Raw genomic sequence first — 21,452 nt, forward strand, 5'->3', positions numbered from 1 at the left:
GTATGTTCGTCCGCTCAACGATGTCAGAGACGAAAAGGGTTGTGGAAGCCTTCTCCAAAATAACCCAGCCTGGCAACTGGACAATATGCCAGACGAATATTACCCGCCTAAGTTCACCTCCAATACCGAAGATACACAGCCAGATATTCGACCAACCTCCCCGAGCATCACCATCATCATTACCATTGGTCAAGTATAACCGTGATTTTCCCCATTAGTGCAGCATTGATCATCCTGGACCTCTTGACAGCGCGTTACCGACAGCGTATCCTCGTCTGGTGGAGAAGCAGTTCGAGTCAGTCACCAACGTCAACATCTGAAAATTCGAACCAAACGGACGAAGAAGTACCCTTGTATTTCCCGTAATAAAAAGGTAGGTAATCCTTGATGTATTAAATATTTATCACTGGCACAATTAGGGTAAGTTATGTAACAAATTGTTTCTCATAACATACTTTTAGTGGGGCATGATCAATTATTCCCATGGACTAATTTTAAGTACGATATAAATATAGCGTAAGTCTATTGTATTGAGTGTGTTGTTTGTTTGTTTTATTAAAATACCATGAGTAGCCACCGTTTTATATTTTATCTTACCCATCCCCAAATTACTCTATAACCATTGGGTCTATCATCCCACATATCCCCCTATTATTAGCAATATATTAATTTCTAACACTTCTGGGATTAATATCTTTGCCTTGTAGAAGGATGAGATTTTTCCTGATAACCTAAGGAAAGTTGCCGGGTCAGTGAGGAACATGTTATGTATATCCACTAGCAATCCATAGTGGCACAAGTAATCCACGCTTAAGATGGGAATGCTGATGTCCGCGATAATGAGGCGTCAAGAAAATGCTCGTCGAAGTCCTAAACTCAAGTCTCAAGGCTATACGTGCGGATCGACGAAGAATTAGCTGCCGCAAGTTTCAGCGACGGCAACACTGATTTTTAACAAACAAAACCTTATTAAAATCGGTTCAATGAGTGTCTTTGTTTTTTTTTTTTGAGGAGGTGGTCTTCCAAAGACACTGGTCTGGACACACCAGCATGTGGGATTTTTACCCTCTAAACCCACCCCCGACTCCCCCCCTGCCCCGCGGAACCCCCATAAGGTATTACATCACGGGGCGGAGTCAGCTCACTCTAGCTTAATTCCATTTCTTCTATACGCGGTCCACGTGACCGCGCTTTTCTCCTTTCCTCTGCCGGGTAAGCGGTACATTAACCGAGATACTTGGCTTTGGAATGACGATGTTGAAATGAAGGTCCGTGAAAAGAAACGCCTCTACCACAAATTTCTCGACGATAAAACGCCTGCTAATTGGCAAATTTATAAGAATGCCAACGGGGAAGCAAAGAAAGCGGTCGCTGTCACCCGGGTGAACCAGTTCAAAAATCTTTACGATAAACTGGACGCTCGGAATGACGAGAGAGATCTGTATCGACTTGCTAAAAGCCGTGATGAACGCACACAGGATATCGAACACTTCTGTTGTGTTAATGACAAGAACGGTACTTTGCTTACCAACCGTCGAGCCGCAACAGATAGATGGCGAGAATACTTCGAGCAGATTTCAACTGAAGAATTTGCTCATCCTCCACTTCCACAATCATTGCCGACATTTGGAGCAGTTCCACCAGTCAGCGCAACTGAAGTCGAGGAGGCAATAAAACAAATGAAATCAGGGAAAGCAACAGGACCTGACGACATCGCATCTGAGCTCTGGAAAGCGAAGCGCTGGGACCCAACACTGTGGCTCAGTGAATTCTTTAACCGGGTTATTCAGGAAGGAAGAACACCATCTGACTGGCAAGAAAGTACCACTGTTCCAATATGGAAAAAGAAAGGTAGCCCAGCAAAATGTTCAAATTACCGTCCGATTCGGTTACTTTCCCATACCATGAAGATTTTTGAACGCATTCTTGACAACCGTATTCGCGAAATTGTTTAAATAACCGTGAATCAAGCCGGATTTGTCGAGAACTGCGGAACTACTGACGCAATACACGCTGCGCGGTTACTCATGGAGAAACACCGTGAGAAGCATCGCCCTCTATACATTGCCTTTCTGGATCTAGAGAAAGCGTTTCACCGTGTACCACACGAACTTATCTGGTATGCTTAACTCGTGCGCTGGGTTCAATTGCTCTACCATGATCCGAAAAGTAAAGTTCGAAGTATGGCGGGTGTATCAAAACCGCTTCGTGTCTCTGTTGGTGCTCATCAAGGAAGCGCCCTCTCACCACTCCTCTTCGTTCTTGTTATGGACACCGTCACACGGGATATCCAACGTCCAGCGCCCTACACACTGCTTTATGCAGATGATGACGCTATCAGCCAATGGAGAACTGCGTTATGAAATTGCTTCACGCATTAACGCAAGCTGGATGAAGTGGCGTTCCACAACTGGTATCCTTTGCCGCAATGACGTCCGTCCAGTCGCTCTCTATGGTTCTGAGTGTTGGCCGACCATAAAAGACAATGAACGGCGTCTTGCGGTAATGGAGGCGAAGATGCTACGTTGGACTAGTGGCGTCACACGTTTCGATCACATCCGAAATGAGGATATCCGCGATCGTTATGGGATTGCACCGATCGTGGAAAAGTTGCGAGAGAGGCATCTTGGATGGTATGGTCACGCAATTCGTGCAAACGAGAATTCACTTGCCAAGATTGGTTTGAACATCGAAGTCGATGGTAAACGACCAAAAGGCAGACCTAAGCAACGCTGGCTTGATACGCTGGATGGGGATTTGAAAGCCTCGAGATTACACCCAGATCAGGCATTCGATAGAGCCAAATGGCGAAGCCGATCACGACGAGCCGACCCCGCTTGTGAACGGGACAAAGGCTGAAGAAAAAGAAGAAGATGCGATCATCTCTTGATGTGCTAACACTTTCGGCACCAGATTTTCTGGTATCAGCACCTCTCATAGAGTCTCCTCTAGATTCCTCCTTTCTTCCACAAATCTCGGACAGTGGAAGAATACATGCTCTGGGTCCTCTGGGACTCCCCCACAATTTGGACAGTCGGGTGAGGTCTCCAATTTAAACCTCAATGTGTGTCTGTCTGTCTGTCTGTCATACGCACTTTTCTCAGAAACGACTGTACCGATTAGCACGAAATTTGATGAGAAGGTGGGAACTGCGAGTTATATCCTTATACGTTGAGATTTAGGGGGGGGGGGGGCTGTCCCCATACATGACAAAGGGGGTGTAAGCATTTTTTCACCAAATATAGTCATGTGGGGTATCGAATGAAAGGTCTCGATTAGTACTTTTCGAAACCAGTCTTAGTTTTGAGATTTATTAGAAAGGCGGGGAGTGGAAAGGGTCGAAAGTGATGATCCCATTCCCAGAAACTACCCAACCAAAAAATCACAAAGCAACCACTATATGGTGCCCAGGCCACAAAATACTCTCCATATCGATATCCGTTCAAATTAAGTTAATAAGAGTATGTTACCATATTTTTGGGGAAATTGAGTAAAACCCCCTTCAGTGTATCCCAGAGTTATAAAAGTTGGTAGTATAAAAATATATAAAATATAATATAAAGCTAATACTATTAGACAGTAGATCAGAGTTGACTTTACCGTGTAAATTTACAACCGGAAGTACTAAATCTGACATGCTGAATGCATATACATAACGGGCTACGTACAAATGGGATAGTTCTACACTTAATTGTACTCATAGAAGAAGCAAACAAAACCTTTCATACCTGAAGCGCCCAGCTTCCGGTTTCCCTACTTGTTCAGGTAAGAAATTGCCGTGTATGATACATTTTTAAGCCTTTTCAGCGAGCCTACGATGGTACTAGCATGTTCCGGTACTTGGCGAAGGCTCTGATGACCTAGTATACGATCGCCCATTTCGGGAGGCGGATCTAAACCTTGATATAGTATTACTCTTCGAACGCAAAGCCGATAGACCACATTGCACGGACATTATTCCGCAATCATTTAGGTTGATGTCAACATCGCGGAAGGGATCGAGGACTGCCCCCTTTTCACAATTGAAGAATTAAAAACAAGTCGGAATACCGGAAGCTCGCGCTTCGGGTATAAAGGTTTTGTGTTATGTAAGAGACGCACATTTCTCTGTCCGTATATAGCTACAAATCCAACATAATCCTTCATATTTTTCCAAACTACGAGACATACGTACATATTAGAGCCATAGATATCATACTCACCCTAAACAAACAAACTGCCTATTACCTGCTGTACACATATATGCACATATCTAAATTTATCGTACCCATATTTCCGATTTACGTCTTATATCTATCTGAATTAGGCACTAGCCGCAAAGTTCATTAGCACGCATATATTATATACCTACATACACACATGTCTGGTTGACAAATAACTAAAAAACTAAAACAAAATAATTGTCTGCGATCCAATTCATAAGAATTCATTTCGTTGTGGTAGTGACGAATTGATATGTGATGATGACGTCATGCGGGTTGTAGAGTGCACGAAATTCACAAAAAATTGTAAAGTTTCACCCCCAATAACTTTGTTAATAATAGTTGGATTTTCTTCAAACTTGACCAAACTGTGCATTATATTCTTCGTTACACTCATGCCAAATTTTGTATTTCTGGGATGAACATAAGGGGGGTGCCGGGTAAATTTCTAAAATGTGGAAATATACTATTATTAACTTTATTTGTGCAGACATCGGAACCGGATATATTTTGAGGCCTAGATTTCGTAGAGATGCACCACTGTGATTTTTCCCAGATTTTTCGGTTGGATAGGTTCTGAGAACGAGACCTGTTACACTTTTTGTGGGTCATATTTTCAACCCTGACTCCCCTATGTTTCATCTAATATCAAATATTGAACCAGATTCGAAAAGTACTAATTGAGACCTTTCATTTGATACCCTACTTGGCTACATTCTGTAAAAAAAAAATTTGCACCCTCCATTCACATGTACGGAGAGCCCCCCCTTAAACTTAACGCAAGATGGCGCCACTTACTGCATGTAAAGGGATCACCAGATTACATACTCTCACCAATTTTCGTGACAATCGGTCTAGCCGTTTCCGAATAAATCGGGTGTGACAGACAGACAGACAGACAGACAGACAGACAGACAGACAGACAGACAGACAGACAGACAGACAGACAGACAGACGGACAGACGGACAGACAGACACCGTCACCATTCTAATAAGGTTTTGTTTCACACAAAACCTTAAAAAAACAGTTGTCACCATGAAAAATAATAAGGCGCCAGGACCTGGTATCATCCCCCGGAAGTTTACAAACTAGTGTTGCGCCAACGGCCAGAGGGCACTTCTCCTTGTGGCTGGAAGGTGGCAAGGCTCGCGCTAATTAGCAAGGAAAAGGGAGACTCTGAGCTGCCGTCTGCATACCGACCGCTGTGTATGGTTGACACAGTCGGGAAGGTGCTCGAAAAGCTCGGCACGAATAGGTTCGCTGAAGCGATCTACCAGATACTTATCCCCAAGACAGTTTGGATTCAGAGCAGGAAGACCCACGGTGAGCGCTGTTATGAAGGTAAGAAGGTACTCGAAAAGCTCGTCATGAATAGGTTTGCTGAAGCGATCTGCCGGATACTTATCCATAAGAGAGTTCGGGTTTAGAGCAGGAAGATCCACGGTGGGCGCTGTAATGGATGCCGTGGATGCAGTTCATCGAGCCGAGGCACAAGCCGCCAATCTCAACGGATAGTGCTCCTCATAACACTTGATGCCAGAAATGCCTTCAACCCCATAACATTTTTTTTTGTTTTGGGACTAGGGTAGGTGAATGCGTTTATGCACAGAGTGTTGGACTCTCGCAACAGCACGCTGGCGGACTACCAACTAAACACCTCCCTGTCATGAGAGAACTAGCCTGGAACCGTTTGACACATTACTTCGGGCTAGCCCTCCCGCTCTCCCGGCTTTGGGAGCCTTCAAGTCAGGGAATTCCGTTCACCAACGGGAGGGGAGAAGAGGAAGGGAGTTGTTGTTAGTTCAGAGAACTTCTTACCGTCCGATCCCTCCGCCGGTTGAGTTCAATCTTCTTCGTAATATGGAGAGCCCGAACATAATGCGCAATACGATTCCAGCTGCCAGCGCTCTCCAGCATCTCTCGCACAATGTTGTCTGGAGAGAGCTCCCCTGCGTCTGCATAAAGCTGCTGGCGGAGGCCGTCCCACCTCTCGCAAGAGAAAAAGGTGTGTTCAGCGTCATCCGCCACTCCATTGCAGAACACACAATCAGGAGATCGCGCCTTCCCAATCCCGTGCAGGTAAAACTGAAAACCTCCATGCTCACTTAGAAGTTGGGTAAGGAAGTAATCAGTCTCACCGTGCGTTCTGGTCAACCATGGGTCTAATTTGTCGATGAGCCGCGCAGTCCACTTGCCCCTTGGCTCATTTTGCCAAGAAAGTTGCCACTCGCGAAGGGCGCGTTGACGTTTTTCACGGGCAACCACTTCTCTTAAGTTTTCACCCTTACGGCGATAAATAGGTTTGCGCTCCTTGGCAAGGAGGGCAACGGGGATCACTCCCGCAATCATCATCACAGTTGGTTCGGAGACGGAGCGATAAGCAGACGCCACTCGCAAACCTCCCCGCCTCTGCACTTGAGCGAGGCGTTTACGATGCACCTCTTTGTCAAGGGCATCAGCCCATACCTTCGCACCATAGAAAAGAACGGACTGCGTTGCTCCCATGAGGAGACGTCTCCTAGCTGATATAGGGCCCCCTACATTCGCCATTAACCGACTCAAGGCCGCGACTCCAGCAGCCCTGTTCGCTGCTGCTTTGATTTGCTCGAAGAAGCTCATCTTCGAGACGAGCATTAAACCAAGGTATTTAATCGCTGGTTTTGACTCTATAGTCAACTCGCCGATCGATATGGGACGCAGGGTTGGGATTCTCCTTCTGGTCAGGATGACTACTTCGGTTTTTTCCAGCGCAAGGTTGAAACCGTGAACAGTCATCCATCCGCTTACCCGTCGTATCAATATGCCAAGTCTGCTTTGCGCCTGTTCAACAGTGCGTCCGGGAACAAGTGCCGCAACGTCGTCTGCATAACCGACCAGGCGCGACTCTTCGGGCATATCGAGGTCTCAGCAGACTATCGTAGGAAGCGTTCCAGAGGTCCGGCCCTAGGATGGATCCCTGCGCTACTCCCGACGTGATTTCCATCCTCCTCTGGCCCCCTAGCGTCTCATAGAGCAGGGAGGGCAGGGGGGCTTTCAGATAATCCTTCAATATCCGCAAGAGATAGCTTGCCATGTGAAAGGAGTTCTCTAGTGTGCCTAGCATATCTGTCCATCTTACGGAATTGAAGGCATTTCTGACATCAAGCGTTATGAGGAGCACTATCCGTCGAGATCGGCGGCTGTGTGCCCGGCTCGATTAAACACATCTACGGCCTCCATAAAAACATGCACTGTAGATTTCCCTGTTCTAAACCCGAACTGCCTTGCGGATAAGTCCCCGGCTGCACGGATCGCTTCAGCGAGTCTACCCCTGATGAGCTTCTCGAGCACTTTTCCGGCCGTATCCAGCATACACAGCATTCGGTATGCAGACAGGAGCTCCGGGTTTCCTTTACCCTTACTGATCAACGCGAGTCTGGTCACTTTCCAGCGACAAAGAAAACGCCCTCTTTGAAGCACGCGTTGAACACTTCAAGCAGCAATTCTGGCCGTTGGCGGAACACCAATTTGTAAACTTCCACCGGGATGTCATCAGGACCTGGCGCCTGGTGGGGGAGAAGCTGTAGCTGAGCACTCAGGCCGTGGTGGCTCATTGTACTCGAGTCCCCCGGAATATATCGGATCCGTTAATGTATCGAATTTCTGTTAGCGGATGTGCAGCTACACATTAAAATTGGAGCACATCGTCACCAACGATCTAATGCCTAATGTCTCCATAAGCGGGGCATTCACATAGAAAATGCTCCGTGGATTCCGCTTCCTCATTACAGGAGGCACACCTATGATATTCAATAATTCCTATACTGAACGTGTGTTCAGCTTGTCAATTACGGCCTGTCTGAATGCCAACATTACCTCTGCAAGTCTTCCAGCATTTGGATAGGATAAACTTTCTTGAAATAAAGGTCCGCGAAAAGCAACGCCTCCATTAGAAGTTTCTCTGCAATAAAACGCTCGTCAATTGGCAAATTTTTAGCACGTTGCCAACTTATGATGTTTCTCTCCTTCAAGTAATGAAGATTTTCAAATCTATTCTGAATATTTAAATTTTAATTTACTAATGAAGGGCGATACAAAACAGAACAAAGATCGGTATTAAAATTAATGTGTTCACCGCCGCGGTTGGAAACAGAAGAGACCGGCTTATTTCCATGCGGTCCTTACTGTCCCAACCAGCGGCATTTTTCCACCGCTAATTCTCCACTCCCTTGGTGCGTTCTAAAATGCGTGAGTGGAGAGTTCCGCGCCATCTACCCGTCCGCATCCGCAACATTCGAAATAAATTTCGAATGCTGCAGATCCTGCCGCGCCACAAATTTACGAGAATGTCAAGATCGCTGTCACCCGGACGGTCCATTACAAAGATCATGGTACACGGTCTCAGATTAAATCTGAATAAAACTGAATTTTTGACGACCAAACCCCATGAAACAAGCAATCTCACTATCAATGGTAGTGACCTGTCCAGCACTATCAGCCAATGGATTGCTTCACATATTAGCTCGACCTGTCCGTATAGCTCAGTGGTTAGAGCACAAGTCTGTCGTACGGAAGGTCGCGGTTCAAATCTCACTGGTGACAGTGGGATTTGTACCGTGATTTGACGTCGGATACCAGTCTACCCAGCTGTGCATCAGTAGCTGAGTCAAATCAGGGTAATAATCTCGGGCGACCACAGTGCTGCCTAATACAGGGTACTGTAATCCTGTAGTGAACTTTTGCGGTCTTGAATGAAGTGCTCTATTACAATTCACGGCCCTGATCCAATTTGCTATGGACTCTGCGCTTGCGAGACAAATTTAGAAATATAAGCCTCATTAACATTCACGCTCCTACCGAGGAGACTCCAGACTCGGAGAAGGGTACCTTCTACGAGGCAGTAGAACGAACCCTAGAAGCCTGTCCCACGTATGATATCAAAGTCATACTTGGAGATTTTAACATCCAGGTAGAGACGGAGCCCGAATTCGACCGATACGTTGACTCCTACAGCTTGTAGAAGAACACAAATGATAACAGACTGCGGGTTATTCAATTAGCAGTGTCACACGAAATGGCTGTTGGAAGCATTTGGTTTGCGTGAAAAGCGGTCCACAAACAAACATGTGCTCCTCCAGACAGCACCACTTTCACCCAAATGACTACGTGTTGATCGAACGGCGCCACCTCTCAGCCTTGATGAATGTCAGAACATATAGCGGGGGCAATATAAACTCGGATCACTATCTCGTTGGCATTGTGCTCCGGGCTCACGTACCGAGTAATGCTGCATTCTCAAAGGACGCGGGCACGCTCGGAGAATTATCACGAACTCGTGGAGCAGAGAAGCGACTTCACAGACGGAAAAGCAAGCCTAGGAGAACCGACAGATCTGTGAACTCGAAAAGTACAGGGAACAACCGCACCAGGCGCGGAAGCTTTACCAACAAGTCAGCAGGATGAAGCCTTGCACACCTCGATGCTCATCCCGCCGAGACAAAGAGAGAAATCTGATTTCCGAGAGAATGGGTATATTGGAGCGTCTTTTGATGAACTGGTCAAGAACCAGAATATCAGCGACGTGGAGGTCCCGTCAACTAAAGATGATGGACAAGTACTGCCGCCAGCAAACAGTTCGTGGAATTCATCAGCTTAAAAATCATAAACCACCAGGAACGGATGGAATTACAGCCGTATTGGTCAAATATGGAGGCGACTAGTTACACCAAGTGGTTCATTAACTCACTTTGTGGGACAACGAATCAATGCCTGACGATTGGCAGCGTGGTATTATCTGTCTCATACATAAAAAGGGAGATATCACGCAGTGCGGCGATCATAGAGGTATCACGATCTATCTATATCTATAAAGTGTTCTCCGCTATGTTTATAGGTCGGATAGCCCCTCACGCCCAGAACATCATTGGCCCATACCAAAGAGGCTTCACTCCAGGCAAATCAGCAACAGATCAGATTTTCTCATTGCCGCAAGCGATGGAAAAACCGCTGGAATATAGGCATCAGTTACACCATCTATTCATCGAACTTAAGGCCACCTATAATAACATAGCCAAGGTAAAACTGTACACGGCCATGAGAGAATTCGGTATCCCGATGAAATTAATAAGACTAACTAGGCTGACCCTAACCAATGTGTGAGGCCAGATAAAATCACCAGGATCACTCTCGAGACCATTCTACATCAACAACGGTCTAAGATAAGGGAATGACCTACCATGCGCCCCCTTTAACCTGACCCTGGAAAAAGTGATCCGTTATGCTGTGGTAAATGCAAGGGGTACGATCCTCTTTAAGTCCATCCAACTACTGGCCTATGCTGACGATATTGACATCATGGGAAGAACCACCCGAGACGTACAAACTGCCTTCATCCAGATCGAGCAGGCTGCACATCAATGAAGACAAGACAAAATATATGGTGGCAACGTCAGCACCGAAACCAACCAACAACAACATCGAACCGCACTAGTCAAACGGGAAGAAGAAGGAGGGGAGAATACAACTTTGAGACCGTTGACAATTTCTACTATCTAGGGTCGAAAATCACAACCAATAACAGCTAGGACGATGAAATCCGCGTACGGTTGTTGGCAGCTAATAGAGCCTAATACAACTTACAAAAACTGTTCCGCTCGAAACGTCTGACCATAGGGTCAAAGCTCTTACTGTACAAGATAATGATCTTGCCAGTCCTCAGAGGCATGATCCTCTTTAAGTTTACGCTACTACTGGCTGACGACATCGACATCGTGGGAAGAACGACCCGAAACATACAAGCTACCTTCATCCAGATCGAGCAGGCGGCGCGAAATCTTGGATTACACATCAGTGAAGGTGCGACAAAATATATGGTGGCAAGATCAGCTTCAAAAACCAACCAACCAACAACATCAAACCGCACTGGTCAACCGGGAAGAATAAAGATAGGAGACTACCACTTTGAGACAGTACATAATTTGTCCTATTTAACGTCGCAAATCACAAACGATAACAGCTACGACGCGCACGGTTGTTGGCACCCAACAGAGCCTATTTCAATTTACAAAAACTGTTTCGCTCGAAACGTTTCACCATAGGGTCAAAGCTCTTGCTGTACAAGACTATGATCAACCTCATGTATTCCTACATATAATATATGCCAGTCCATATGTATTCCTCGGAGACTTGGGTTAGGTTGTGGATAAAATCCGGCTCAATTCGTTGCGGTGGACGGGTCACTTAATCCGTATTGATGAGGATGATCCAGCCCAAAAATCTATGGTAGAAAAAGAAGACGAGACCAGGACCCCAGACAGCTTTTAGGGATATTGAATTGGTGAACATGGGCGCAAAACCTGGATGTCTGGAGCTCCTTATTAAGGCAGGCCTAACGCAGATAGCGGTTGTTGTGCTATTGATGATGATGATGATCAGCTCTACCTGTCCGGATAGCTCAGTGGTTAGCGCACAAGGCTGTCGTACGGAATGTCGCGGTTTGTATTCCTCGACATGTATTCCTCGGAAACTTCGGTTCTTAGCAAGAAAAATTGCGAACTCTTGGCCGCGTTCGAGAAAAGAATCCTTCGAAGAATTTTTGGCCCCCTACATGAGGATAGACGATTCCGTAGCCTACACAATGACGAAATCTATGAGCGATACCATGACCGTCAGGTTGTGGATAAAATCCGGCTCAATAGGTTACGGTTGGCGGGTCACTTAATCCGTATGGATGAGGATGATCCCACCCGGAAAGTCTATAAGGGCAATATCTATGGTAGAAAAAGAAGACGAGGCAGACCCTGCCTAAGATGGAGCGATGGCGTAGGGTTGTAGTGATCATGGAAAAATTGCGAGTGAGGCGTCTTCGATGGTTCGGTTATTTAATACAGACTAACGAGAATTCACTTGCCAAGATTGGTCTGAACATCGGTGGTAAGCAGCTAAAAGGGCGGCCGAAACAATGGTGACTTAATACGCTGGATAGTGGTTTAAAGCCGACTATATCCAGATCAGGTCTTTGATAGAATAAAATAACGCAACCGATAGCGACGATCTCCAATCGTGAATGGGACAACGGCTAAGAAAAAGAAGGATACGGTTGGTGCGTCTAGCAGCTTTGCTACCTTTCATTCTGGGAACCTGGTTCCCAGTTTATGAGTACAGCCTTACCCAGTGCTACTGATTCTTCGATTTCGATATAGTTTAAACGGTTTCTGCATTCCAAAACGATTTCCGATGCAGCTTGGCAATCATTGCAGATTTCGATGGGGCTGCCTTCCAGCCGCTCGTCAATCGCCCAGTTTGTCGCCTCTGCATCGCATATACTTCAACTTGAAAAACCGTTGTATATTGTCCCAAAGGTAAAGTCCACTTCTCGTTTTTACTCGAGAAATAGACGCCGGCTCCAGATCCTTGCCCCTTTTGAGCCATCGGTATAGAAAACTTATGTATATCGCGCCTCTGGGACTTCTTAGTTTTCTCTACATTTCAAGGTAACTTCAAATCTTCTACCAAACATATGTATGGGGACGCGAAAATCAGAAGCCATTGTCACAACTTTCAATGCTCTATACTCCCCACCTCCGCTGTTTCCCCATAGATGTAAACCAATTAGTCTATAAGCTGCTCTCTTTACAGTGCTGCAATTTGAGTAATTCCCTTAGAGCTGTGTTTGATGTTGTGCTCATGGCACCGGTAATACCCAAACAAATAGTTCTTTCCTGTTTACGGTGAAAACTTTTTTGTCTCACCTTAACCCACCATACAATGGATAATTCCCAGATATTTTACTCCCTCGGAGCATCCAGTTTTAACTTTTTGTAAATAATACCATTAGGGGTTTATTTGGATAACCTGAAAGTCAATGCCTGAGGTACAGTCAACCAAATTAACAGCACGTTGCATATTTGTGATATATGATGGAGGCTGGCAGGGTCGCCTTGTAATATAGGATGAATGACATCATGGTCGCCATATGATGTAGGAAGAGAGATAATGTTCAGATGTTTATATACGAGTAGGATGTCCCGAATGTCTGGATCGTAGCCTGCTGTATTCGGGTGGATAGGTCCGTCCGAGCTATCTAATATAAGGGAAGAACTCAAGGAAGGAAAATTCCTTACCTAACAATGCAGCGGGGCCGCAGATATGATGGCAATATATTCATTATGAATACTTGCCGTGGTTGCTAATGGTTCTAAGATTTTTCACCTTGCCGCGCTATTAATCTATCAACAATAATATCTGACCTAATTATTGGTTCGAAAGTAATTCAACACCAAATTACTTCGAACACTGCACTTACTATATTTTCTCAAATATCAAATTTCATCCGTGTGCATATGCATTACTCATATCCACACGCACACATTTCGTTCGAGCCAGAAAATGCATGCAAGAAATGCAATGCATGTGATTTCTTTACCCTGGCGTTTTTTTAAGTTTTTGTTTGTAAAACAAAACCTTATTAAAATCGGTTTAATGTCTGTCTGTCTGTCTGTCCGTCCGTCTGTCTGTCTATCTGTCTGTCACAAGCACTTTCCAGAGACGGCTATACCGATTGACACGAAATTTTGTGAGAAGGTGGAAACTGTGGACCCCCAGACATGCAGTAATATGAGTGAAATTATGCGGTGTTTCCAACGATTAATTAATTGAAATAATAAAAACTTGTTGTTTTTTTTTCGATGGTGTGGATATTTATTCTTGCAAATACCGATATTTCGGGAACCACTTGTTCCCTTCATCAGTGCTCCCTAAATCTGATGGCTGCCAATCTTTTTGTTTGCCCGATGTACACCTTCGGACAATCTGAGCAGGCGATTTTATCAATGCCGCTCATCTCCTCTACCGTTTTTCAATCTTTTTCCCCCGCCAGCTGGGATTTTAGCTGGTAGATATGGCTTGATCCTACCAGCTGTATGTCAAACCTTTTCAATGTCCTTTGTATGTGTTTGAATGTCTTTGCCTTATTAAAATCGGTTTACTGTCTGTCTGTCTGTCCGTCACACGCATTTTTCTCGGAGACGGTTATAGCGATTGACACCAAATTTGGTAGAAAGGTGGGAACTGTGGACGCTCACGTATACAGTGAATTACATCCTTTTACGTCAAATTTGAGGGGGGGTCCCCATACATGCAAAAGGGGGGGTAAAATTTTTTTTCATCAAATATAGTCATGTGGACCTCGGCGCAAAACCGGGATGTCTGGAGTTCCTTATTAAGGCAGGCCTAGACCGGATACCGGTTGTTGCGCCGTTGATGATGATGATGATAGTCATGTGGGGTATCAAATTAAAGGTCTCGATTATTACTTTTCAAAGCCGATCTTAGTTTTGACATTCGTTGGAAGGGTGGGGAGCGCGGGGGGTTGAAAGTGATCACTTCTTTAAAGGGGCCATTCTCAGAAACTAACAAACCGAAAAATCTGAAAAAAATCAGGAGGCTGCCACTATATGGCGCCTGGGCTCCGAAATACCTTCCATGCCGATTTCTGTTTAAATAAAGTTAATAATAGTATATAACTACAATTTTTTGTAATTGGTTAGAAACCCCCCCCCCCTTAAGTTCATCCTAGTACCATGAAATTTTGCAGTGATATAGGCTATAATATAGAGCATGATCTTACCAAGTTTGGTGGAAATCGCACTATTACTAACAAAGTTATAATACCTCAAATTTGTTGCTTCTTTGAAAATTGAAGACTATGAATGTCAATATCACCCGAAAGTGGATACTCTCACATAATATATGGATATATTACGTGCTACGTACTACGAAATACACAAAACCTTTCGTACCTGAAGCGTTCAGCTTCCGGTTTCCCGACTTATTTTGCTTCTTGATTTCAGAGCGTTCGCAATGCACTTCCGTTCCAGTCAACGATTAATCGCTGTCCGTCTGTCTGTCTGTCCGTCGGTCTGTCTGTCTGTCTGTCACAGGCACTTTTCTCGGAAACGGCTATACCGATTGACACGAAATTTTGTGAGAAGGTGGGAACTGTGGACCCCCAGACATGCACTGAGTAATATCCTCCTACGTTCAGATTTAGGGCGGTGCCCATACGTGTAAAAGGGGGTGCAAACATTTTTTTCACCAAATATAGTCATGTTGGGTATCAAATGAAAGGTCTCGATTAGTACTTTCCGAAGCCGGTCCTAATTTTGAGATTTGTTAAAAAGGCGGGGAGTGGGAGGGGTACAAAGTGATGATTTCTTTAACGGACTCATTCTCAGAAACTACCCAACCGAAAAATCTGAAAAAAATCATGAAGCTTTCTCTATACGGTGTCCAGGCCTCTCCATATCGATATCTGTTCAAATTAAGTTAATAATAGTATATTACCGTATTTTTGGAAAAATTGAGTAAAACCCCCCTTAAGTTTATCCCAGATGTATAAAAGTTGGAAGTATAATAGTATAAATCATAATATGAAGCATATTATCTCCAAGTTTGATCAAAATCATACTATTAGTAACAAAGTTACAGTAGCTCAAAGATGCCTTACCGTGTACATTTACAACCCAAAGTACTAAATCTGATATGCTAAATGCATATTCTTAACGGGCTACGTACAAATGGGATAGTTCTACACTCAAATATACTCACACAAGAAACAAACAAAACCTTTCATACCTGAATTGCCCAGCTTCCGGTTTCCCGACTTGTTTGAATATGTTTTTAGGTCGTGTGAATTTACTCTATGTCGAGTTCAAGTACCTTGGAATGGTATCTTGGATTGTTTTGTTTACTCGATTATGTAATTTATTAGTTTAATGATGAAGCAGGTTGCAATGAATGTTTAGATTTATTGATAGCTTACAGTGCATGGGAATATTATTTTCATAGGTAGAGTACACTACACTACAATTTCTACACACTGCTCCGAGATCCCGTCAGGAGCAAACACAGCCACGTCATCTGCATAAGTTTGAGCGTTGATTGGCAAATTCCGCAAGTGGCGATAGCACACCTCTTAGGGGCAGTCGTTTCTCGCTTCCGTTATTATGTAGTATCGGTGATCTGACAGCAAGACTTCGTTTAGTACCCGCTAGTCTATAATCGACTCTAACACCTTTGAAGTACAGACCGTTAAGTCAGTTACTTCACTTCTTCTCGGTCCCACGAACGTAGAAGCGCACCCTACGCTTACAGTCATGAGACCAGCTGAAGTGATGAAATCAAATAGCTGCTGCAGATTAAATTGACCAATCTTTATATTTTAAGATATAAACTTAGTCTAACGAGTACTGCAAAACAGTTATACACAAGGCGTATATCAAGGCCAGCATGTGACTGGCTTTCCCTCGCACCCTACCGCCAGAGGCTCGATCCCCTCGTGTTCGATTTCTCTGCAGCAATTCTAGCCGCAACTGGAGGTACCTTGGAGGTGCGTCCTCATCCATGAAAAGTCTCATCTCATCATGCAGAGCATTCGTCTGTTTTCCATTTAACACCTTCTCTGGTTTGGGGTGTCCGGTTTGCACAGATTCGATAAAACAAGCTGGCATCAAGTCGCTTTCATTCACGGCTGTAACTTTCCTTTCTTCCGCCTGTTGCCTAAATAATGCAGGAGAAGTTACTAACAGGTAATAATGAAATTGAGGATTCTTCCGAGAAAGTTTTGTTTTTTACTTTTTTTGATGTAAAAAAAATTGTACTGCTTTATTAATTAATTTATACATTAGAAATATGTGATAATTTGTACAAACAATTTTCCAACTTGCCTAGTCGCGACGAAAATTGCTATTTGACAATGTGGTTGTACTGGGATGTCTGCAGTGAATATATTATATAAAAACGGGCTGAAACAAGAACCCTGCGGTACTCCCGCATTTATTTATTTCCAGAAAGATGCTACCCTTTATTTTGATCTAAGTGTAACCTCACGGTGTCCCTAACGATTAAATTATTTAAAATAGGTAAGGCTAACTTTCGCTTTTTGCTAGTCATCATCATCAACGGCGCAACAACCGGTATCCGGTCTAGGCCTGCCTCAATAAGGAACTCCAGACATCCCGGTTTTGCACCGAGGTCCACCAATTCGATATCCCTAAAAGCTGTCTGGCGTCCTGACCTACGCCATCGCTCCATCTTAGACAGGGTCTGCCTCGTCTTCTTTTTCTACCATAGATATTACCCTTATAGACTTTCCGAGTGGGATAATCCTCATCCATACGGATTAAGTGACCCATCCACCATAACTTATTGAGCCGGATTTTATCCACAACCTGACGGTCATGGTATCGCTCATAGATTTCGTCATTGTGTAGGCTACGGAATCGTCCATCCTCATGTAGGGGCCAAAAATTCTTCGGAGAATTCTTCTCTCGAACGCGGCCAAGAGTTCGCAATTTTCCTTGCAAAGAACCGAAGTTTACGAGGAATACATGAGGACTGGCAAGATCATAGTCTTGTACAGTAAGAGCTTTGATCCTATGGTGAGACGTTTCGAGCGAAACAGTCTTTGTAAGCTGAAATAGGCTCTGTTGGCTGACAACAACCGTGCGCGGATTTCATCATCGTAGTTGTTATCGGTTGTGATTTTCGACCCTAGATAGGAGAAATTGGCAACGGTCTCAAAGTTGTATTCTCCTATCCTTATTCTTCTTCGTGTTTGACCAGTGCGGTTTGATGTTGTTGGTTGATTCGTCTTCGGTGCTGACGTTGTAACCATATATTTTGTCTTGCCTTCATTGATGTGCAGCCCAAGATCTCCCGCCGATTGCCGCCTGCTCGATCTGGATGAAGGCAGTTTGTACGCCTCGGGTGATTCTTCCCATGATGTCGATATCGTCAGCATGGGCCAGTAGTTGAGTGGACTTGAAGAGGATCGTACCTCTTGCATTTACCTCAGCATGACGGATCACTTTCTCGAGGGCCAGGTTAAAGAGGACGCATGATAGGGCATCCCTTGTCGTAGACCGTTTCGCTTTTCGCTAGTATTATTTATTGACCTTGCGAACACCGATATTTCGGGAACCAGATATTCCCTTCGTCAGTGGGAGACTTGTAGTCTCTCTTGTAATACTAACGGAAAACAACAGCTAGTCTCAATTATTTCAAATTTATTTTGACTCTAAATGTACAGTTGGCGACGAAAGATTTAATAAATAGAATAAGCCGCAGACAAAAATTGAACCTGACAATTTTGCGCGAAAGCCCAGCATATCATACTGCATCGAATGCTTTTATGATATCAACTGTCACGAAACCCACAGATTTCTTCCCGTAAAATGCGGTTCGAATATCATTCATCATCATCATCCACGACGCAACAACCGGTATCCGGATCATCCTCTTCCATACGGATTAAGTAACCCGCCTACTGAAACTTATTGAGCTATATTTTATCCAGAATCGTCCATCCTCATCTAGGGGGCCAAAAATTCTTCGGAGGATTCTTCCCTTGGAAGCGGCCAACGTTTTTTCATGCCTAGAACCCAAGTCTCCGAGGAATCCATAAGGACTGGTAAGATCATTGTCTTGTATAGTAAGAGTTTTGACACTATTGTGAGACGTTTCGACTGGAACAGTTTTTGCAAACTGAAATAGGCTCTATGGCAGCCAACAATCGTGTGCGGATTTCATTTTCGTACCTGTTAGTGGTTGTGATTTTCGACCCTAGATAGGAGAAATTATCAACGGTCTCAAAGTGGTAGTCTCTTATCTTTATTCTTCTTGTTTGACCAGTGTGATTTGATGTCGTCCGTTGGTCGGTTTTTGGTGCTCACGTTACCATCAAATATTTCATCTTGTCTTCATTGATGCCCATTGCTGCAGCCCAATATCACGCGCCGTCTGCTCGATCTGGATAAAGACAGTTTGTACGTCTGTGTGTACGAATATCATTAGTTATTGTAAAGAGCTGGTGAGAAGTTAAGCGACCACGTCGGAAACCAAACTGAAAATTCAAATGATGGAAAAACAATAATTTTTCTAACCAAATTCATCGAAACAACAATGGGTCAGGCTTTTCAAAACTGCACAAATTTGTTAGAAGTGCATCACCGCAGGGAAAAAAATTTTGCAACTTTCCCTTTGCAGTGTGGCTAGCCCTCTTTTAAACTCTATGTAAATTCATGTCACTCTATGCGCGGGATTTCAGTTCCCATACGTCCACCAAAATTCGTTCAGATCGGTGTAGCCGTTTTGGGGAAAAATGCGTGTGGCAGACAAGCTGCTAGTCTATCAATTTTTGAAAAATATTATTTCGAGAAAAACGCGTTTGAAGTTTTCGGTATGTTTACATAGGACAATGATTCAAAATATTCACAATAAAAGTATTAAAACGTTTGTGCCCATCTTAATCCTTTGAGTATGTCATTCTCAAGTTGTTAGCTCATTCATACAGCAAAAAAATAAAAGATGTTTTTTTTTTAAATTGGCTACAATAAGGGTTTTTGGGGATGATTTGATCGTAATTTTAGTCGCAAAACAACCTGAAGATGTCGACGTTTTGGAGCCAAAATCGAAGAGGGTTTTGATCAACAACCTTAAGGAAAGGAATACCATCAGTATCCCAGTTAGACATACCCCTCTAAAGCCGGTTATCAAATACTTAGGGATAGGGTGATTAACGGGAAGCTCCATTTCAATGGATATGAATCACAGTACATTTAATAGGCGGTATTCACTCTCAATAGTTCCAAACTTAGACATCTAGCAGTATCTACATGTAGTTTAGTGCCTACGATGTGTACGGATAAGTTTCTCCTCCTCCGTTTGGGAGGAGGAAGTCAATCGGTGGAAAATAAATAAAATTTACCACTTACGACCGTGTTCCCTATAAACCACGGACGGTAATAGTCAAAATGCTCCTAGTTTAAATTTTTCCCTATTTTCGAAGCATTCCACGGAAAGTAAGTACGCGTAGTTATAATTTCAACAAATTTCCCAATATAGGTATAACAAATCGGTTATTTTCATACCTTCACGCAAGTTTGCTGCATTATAATGTGCTCGAATAGCGGACTTCATAAACGAAATCTAAAATCTGACCTCGCGGCGATTGGTATCGCACATTTACTTCCTCTTTTGTCGTTATTGCCATCCGAATGAATTAAACGAAGGAGTTTCTGTCCAATTTCGAAAATATCCATTCATGAGTATCTCTTAACCAAGATAAATTTAAGTTGGCTGGCATTTCGGAGTTATATATATTCCTTTATCCTTTATTTCCTCCTCCTCCTTTATTTTTGAAAAAAAAAGGTGACCAAAGATCTATGTTAAGTTTGACTCTTTGCTAATCAGACAACGAACAACTTTGGTGATAGTTTAATGCGTGGAGTAAACTTTCAGAAATCGAACTTGCCTCTTAAGGAGAAATTCAGTCGAACTTATACATGCATCATTTCCATAAGACAACTTACCTTCGGGTTAAAGCTAATTTCCACTTTATCATTGAACTCTTTCTGCTTGAGAAATTCCTCATGTTTGTCTCGATCGCGTTGGCCACGCGACTTTTGTAGAACACTTTGCCGACATCGCGTCCCACAAGCAATTGCTGAAATTTTGCTAGCGTAATAATACATCGCCATGCGTCAAGATAGGATTTTTCGATTATGGTACATTTGCAGAGCGACACTAAACTAAATCGGAAGTGTACGGCCACCGACAGTAACTGTTATAGCTACAAGGCGAACAATAACACAGAAGAGCTGACTGAACGGTTTAATTGAAATCAAAACTATAGTTGTTGTTCCATTGTGACAAGACATTGCAGTTGAAAGGATGGCTGTTGCAGAAGATGATTCTTTTTATGAATGTACTCATTTCGCTTCGGAATATGAAAAATGGTGCGCCAGGAGCCATCCTGCAAACTGCCCGCTGAATGATTTATATGTTCTTTGGGCCCTAGACTGCTTCCTATCATCCTTGCTTGCACTCCATCAAAGGCGTGTTCTAAAAAGAAAAAAAACACTTAGGATAAGATGCAATTACGGTAGAATAAATATATAAAGGACGAGGAGATACATATATCATTGATTAGTTTTACTATTATCACTACTTATCATTGGTTAGTTTTCTTCGGCCATTTACCTTACGTTTCGACAGTATCGACACATCATAGGCTGATCCCAGCCATCCTGAATAGCACACATGAATCCCTTCGTCTCAGCAAAGAGCCCCCCAGAACACAGCCATCTGTTCGACAAATGCAAATTGTCAAATGGTTGCCAAAGGCAATTCACGTCTTTACGTGCATTGTATTCGACTTCCATTCATCAATCCGCTCTTAGTCTGACTTCACGCTTAGAGACAACCGCATG

General features: G+C 43.8%; 1 protein-coding gene across 4 annotated transcripts in view; it reads right to left on the reverse strand.

Moving 5' to 3' along the window:
* LOC119647214 (ras-GEF domain-containing family member 1B) overlaps positions 1-21,452 on the reverse strand; it is a 1,018,095-nt gene that overhangs the window by 937,275 nt on the left and 59,368 nt on the right. For all 4 annotated transcript variants that reach the window (XM_038048042.1, XM_038048043.1, XM_038048040.1 and 1 more), the window contains exon 2: positions 20,553-21,084. In XM_038048042.1, the coding sequence (XP_037903970.1) occupies positions 20,553-20,720 (168 nt within the window). In that variant the 5' untranslated portion in view covers positions 20,721-21,084. The remainder of the gene's footprint in view (positions 1-20,552; positions 21,085-21,452) is intronic.

The sequence above is a fragment of the Hermetia illucens genome, chromosome 1 (genome assembly GCF_905115235.1).
Source record: "Hermetia illucens chromosome 1, iHerIll2.2.curated.20191125, whole genome shotgun sequence".
NCBI lineage: Eukaryota > Metazoa > Arthropoda > Insecta > Diptera > Stratiomyidae > Hermetia > Hermetia illucens.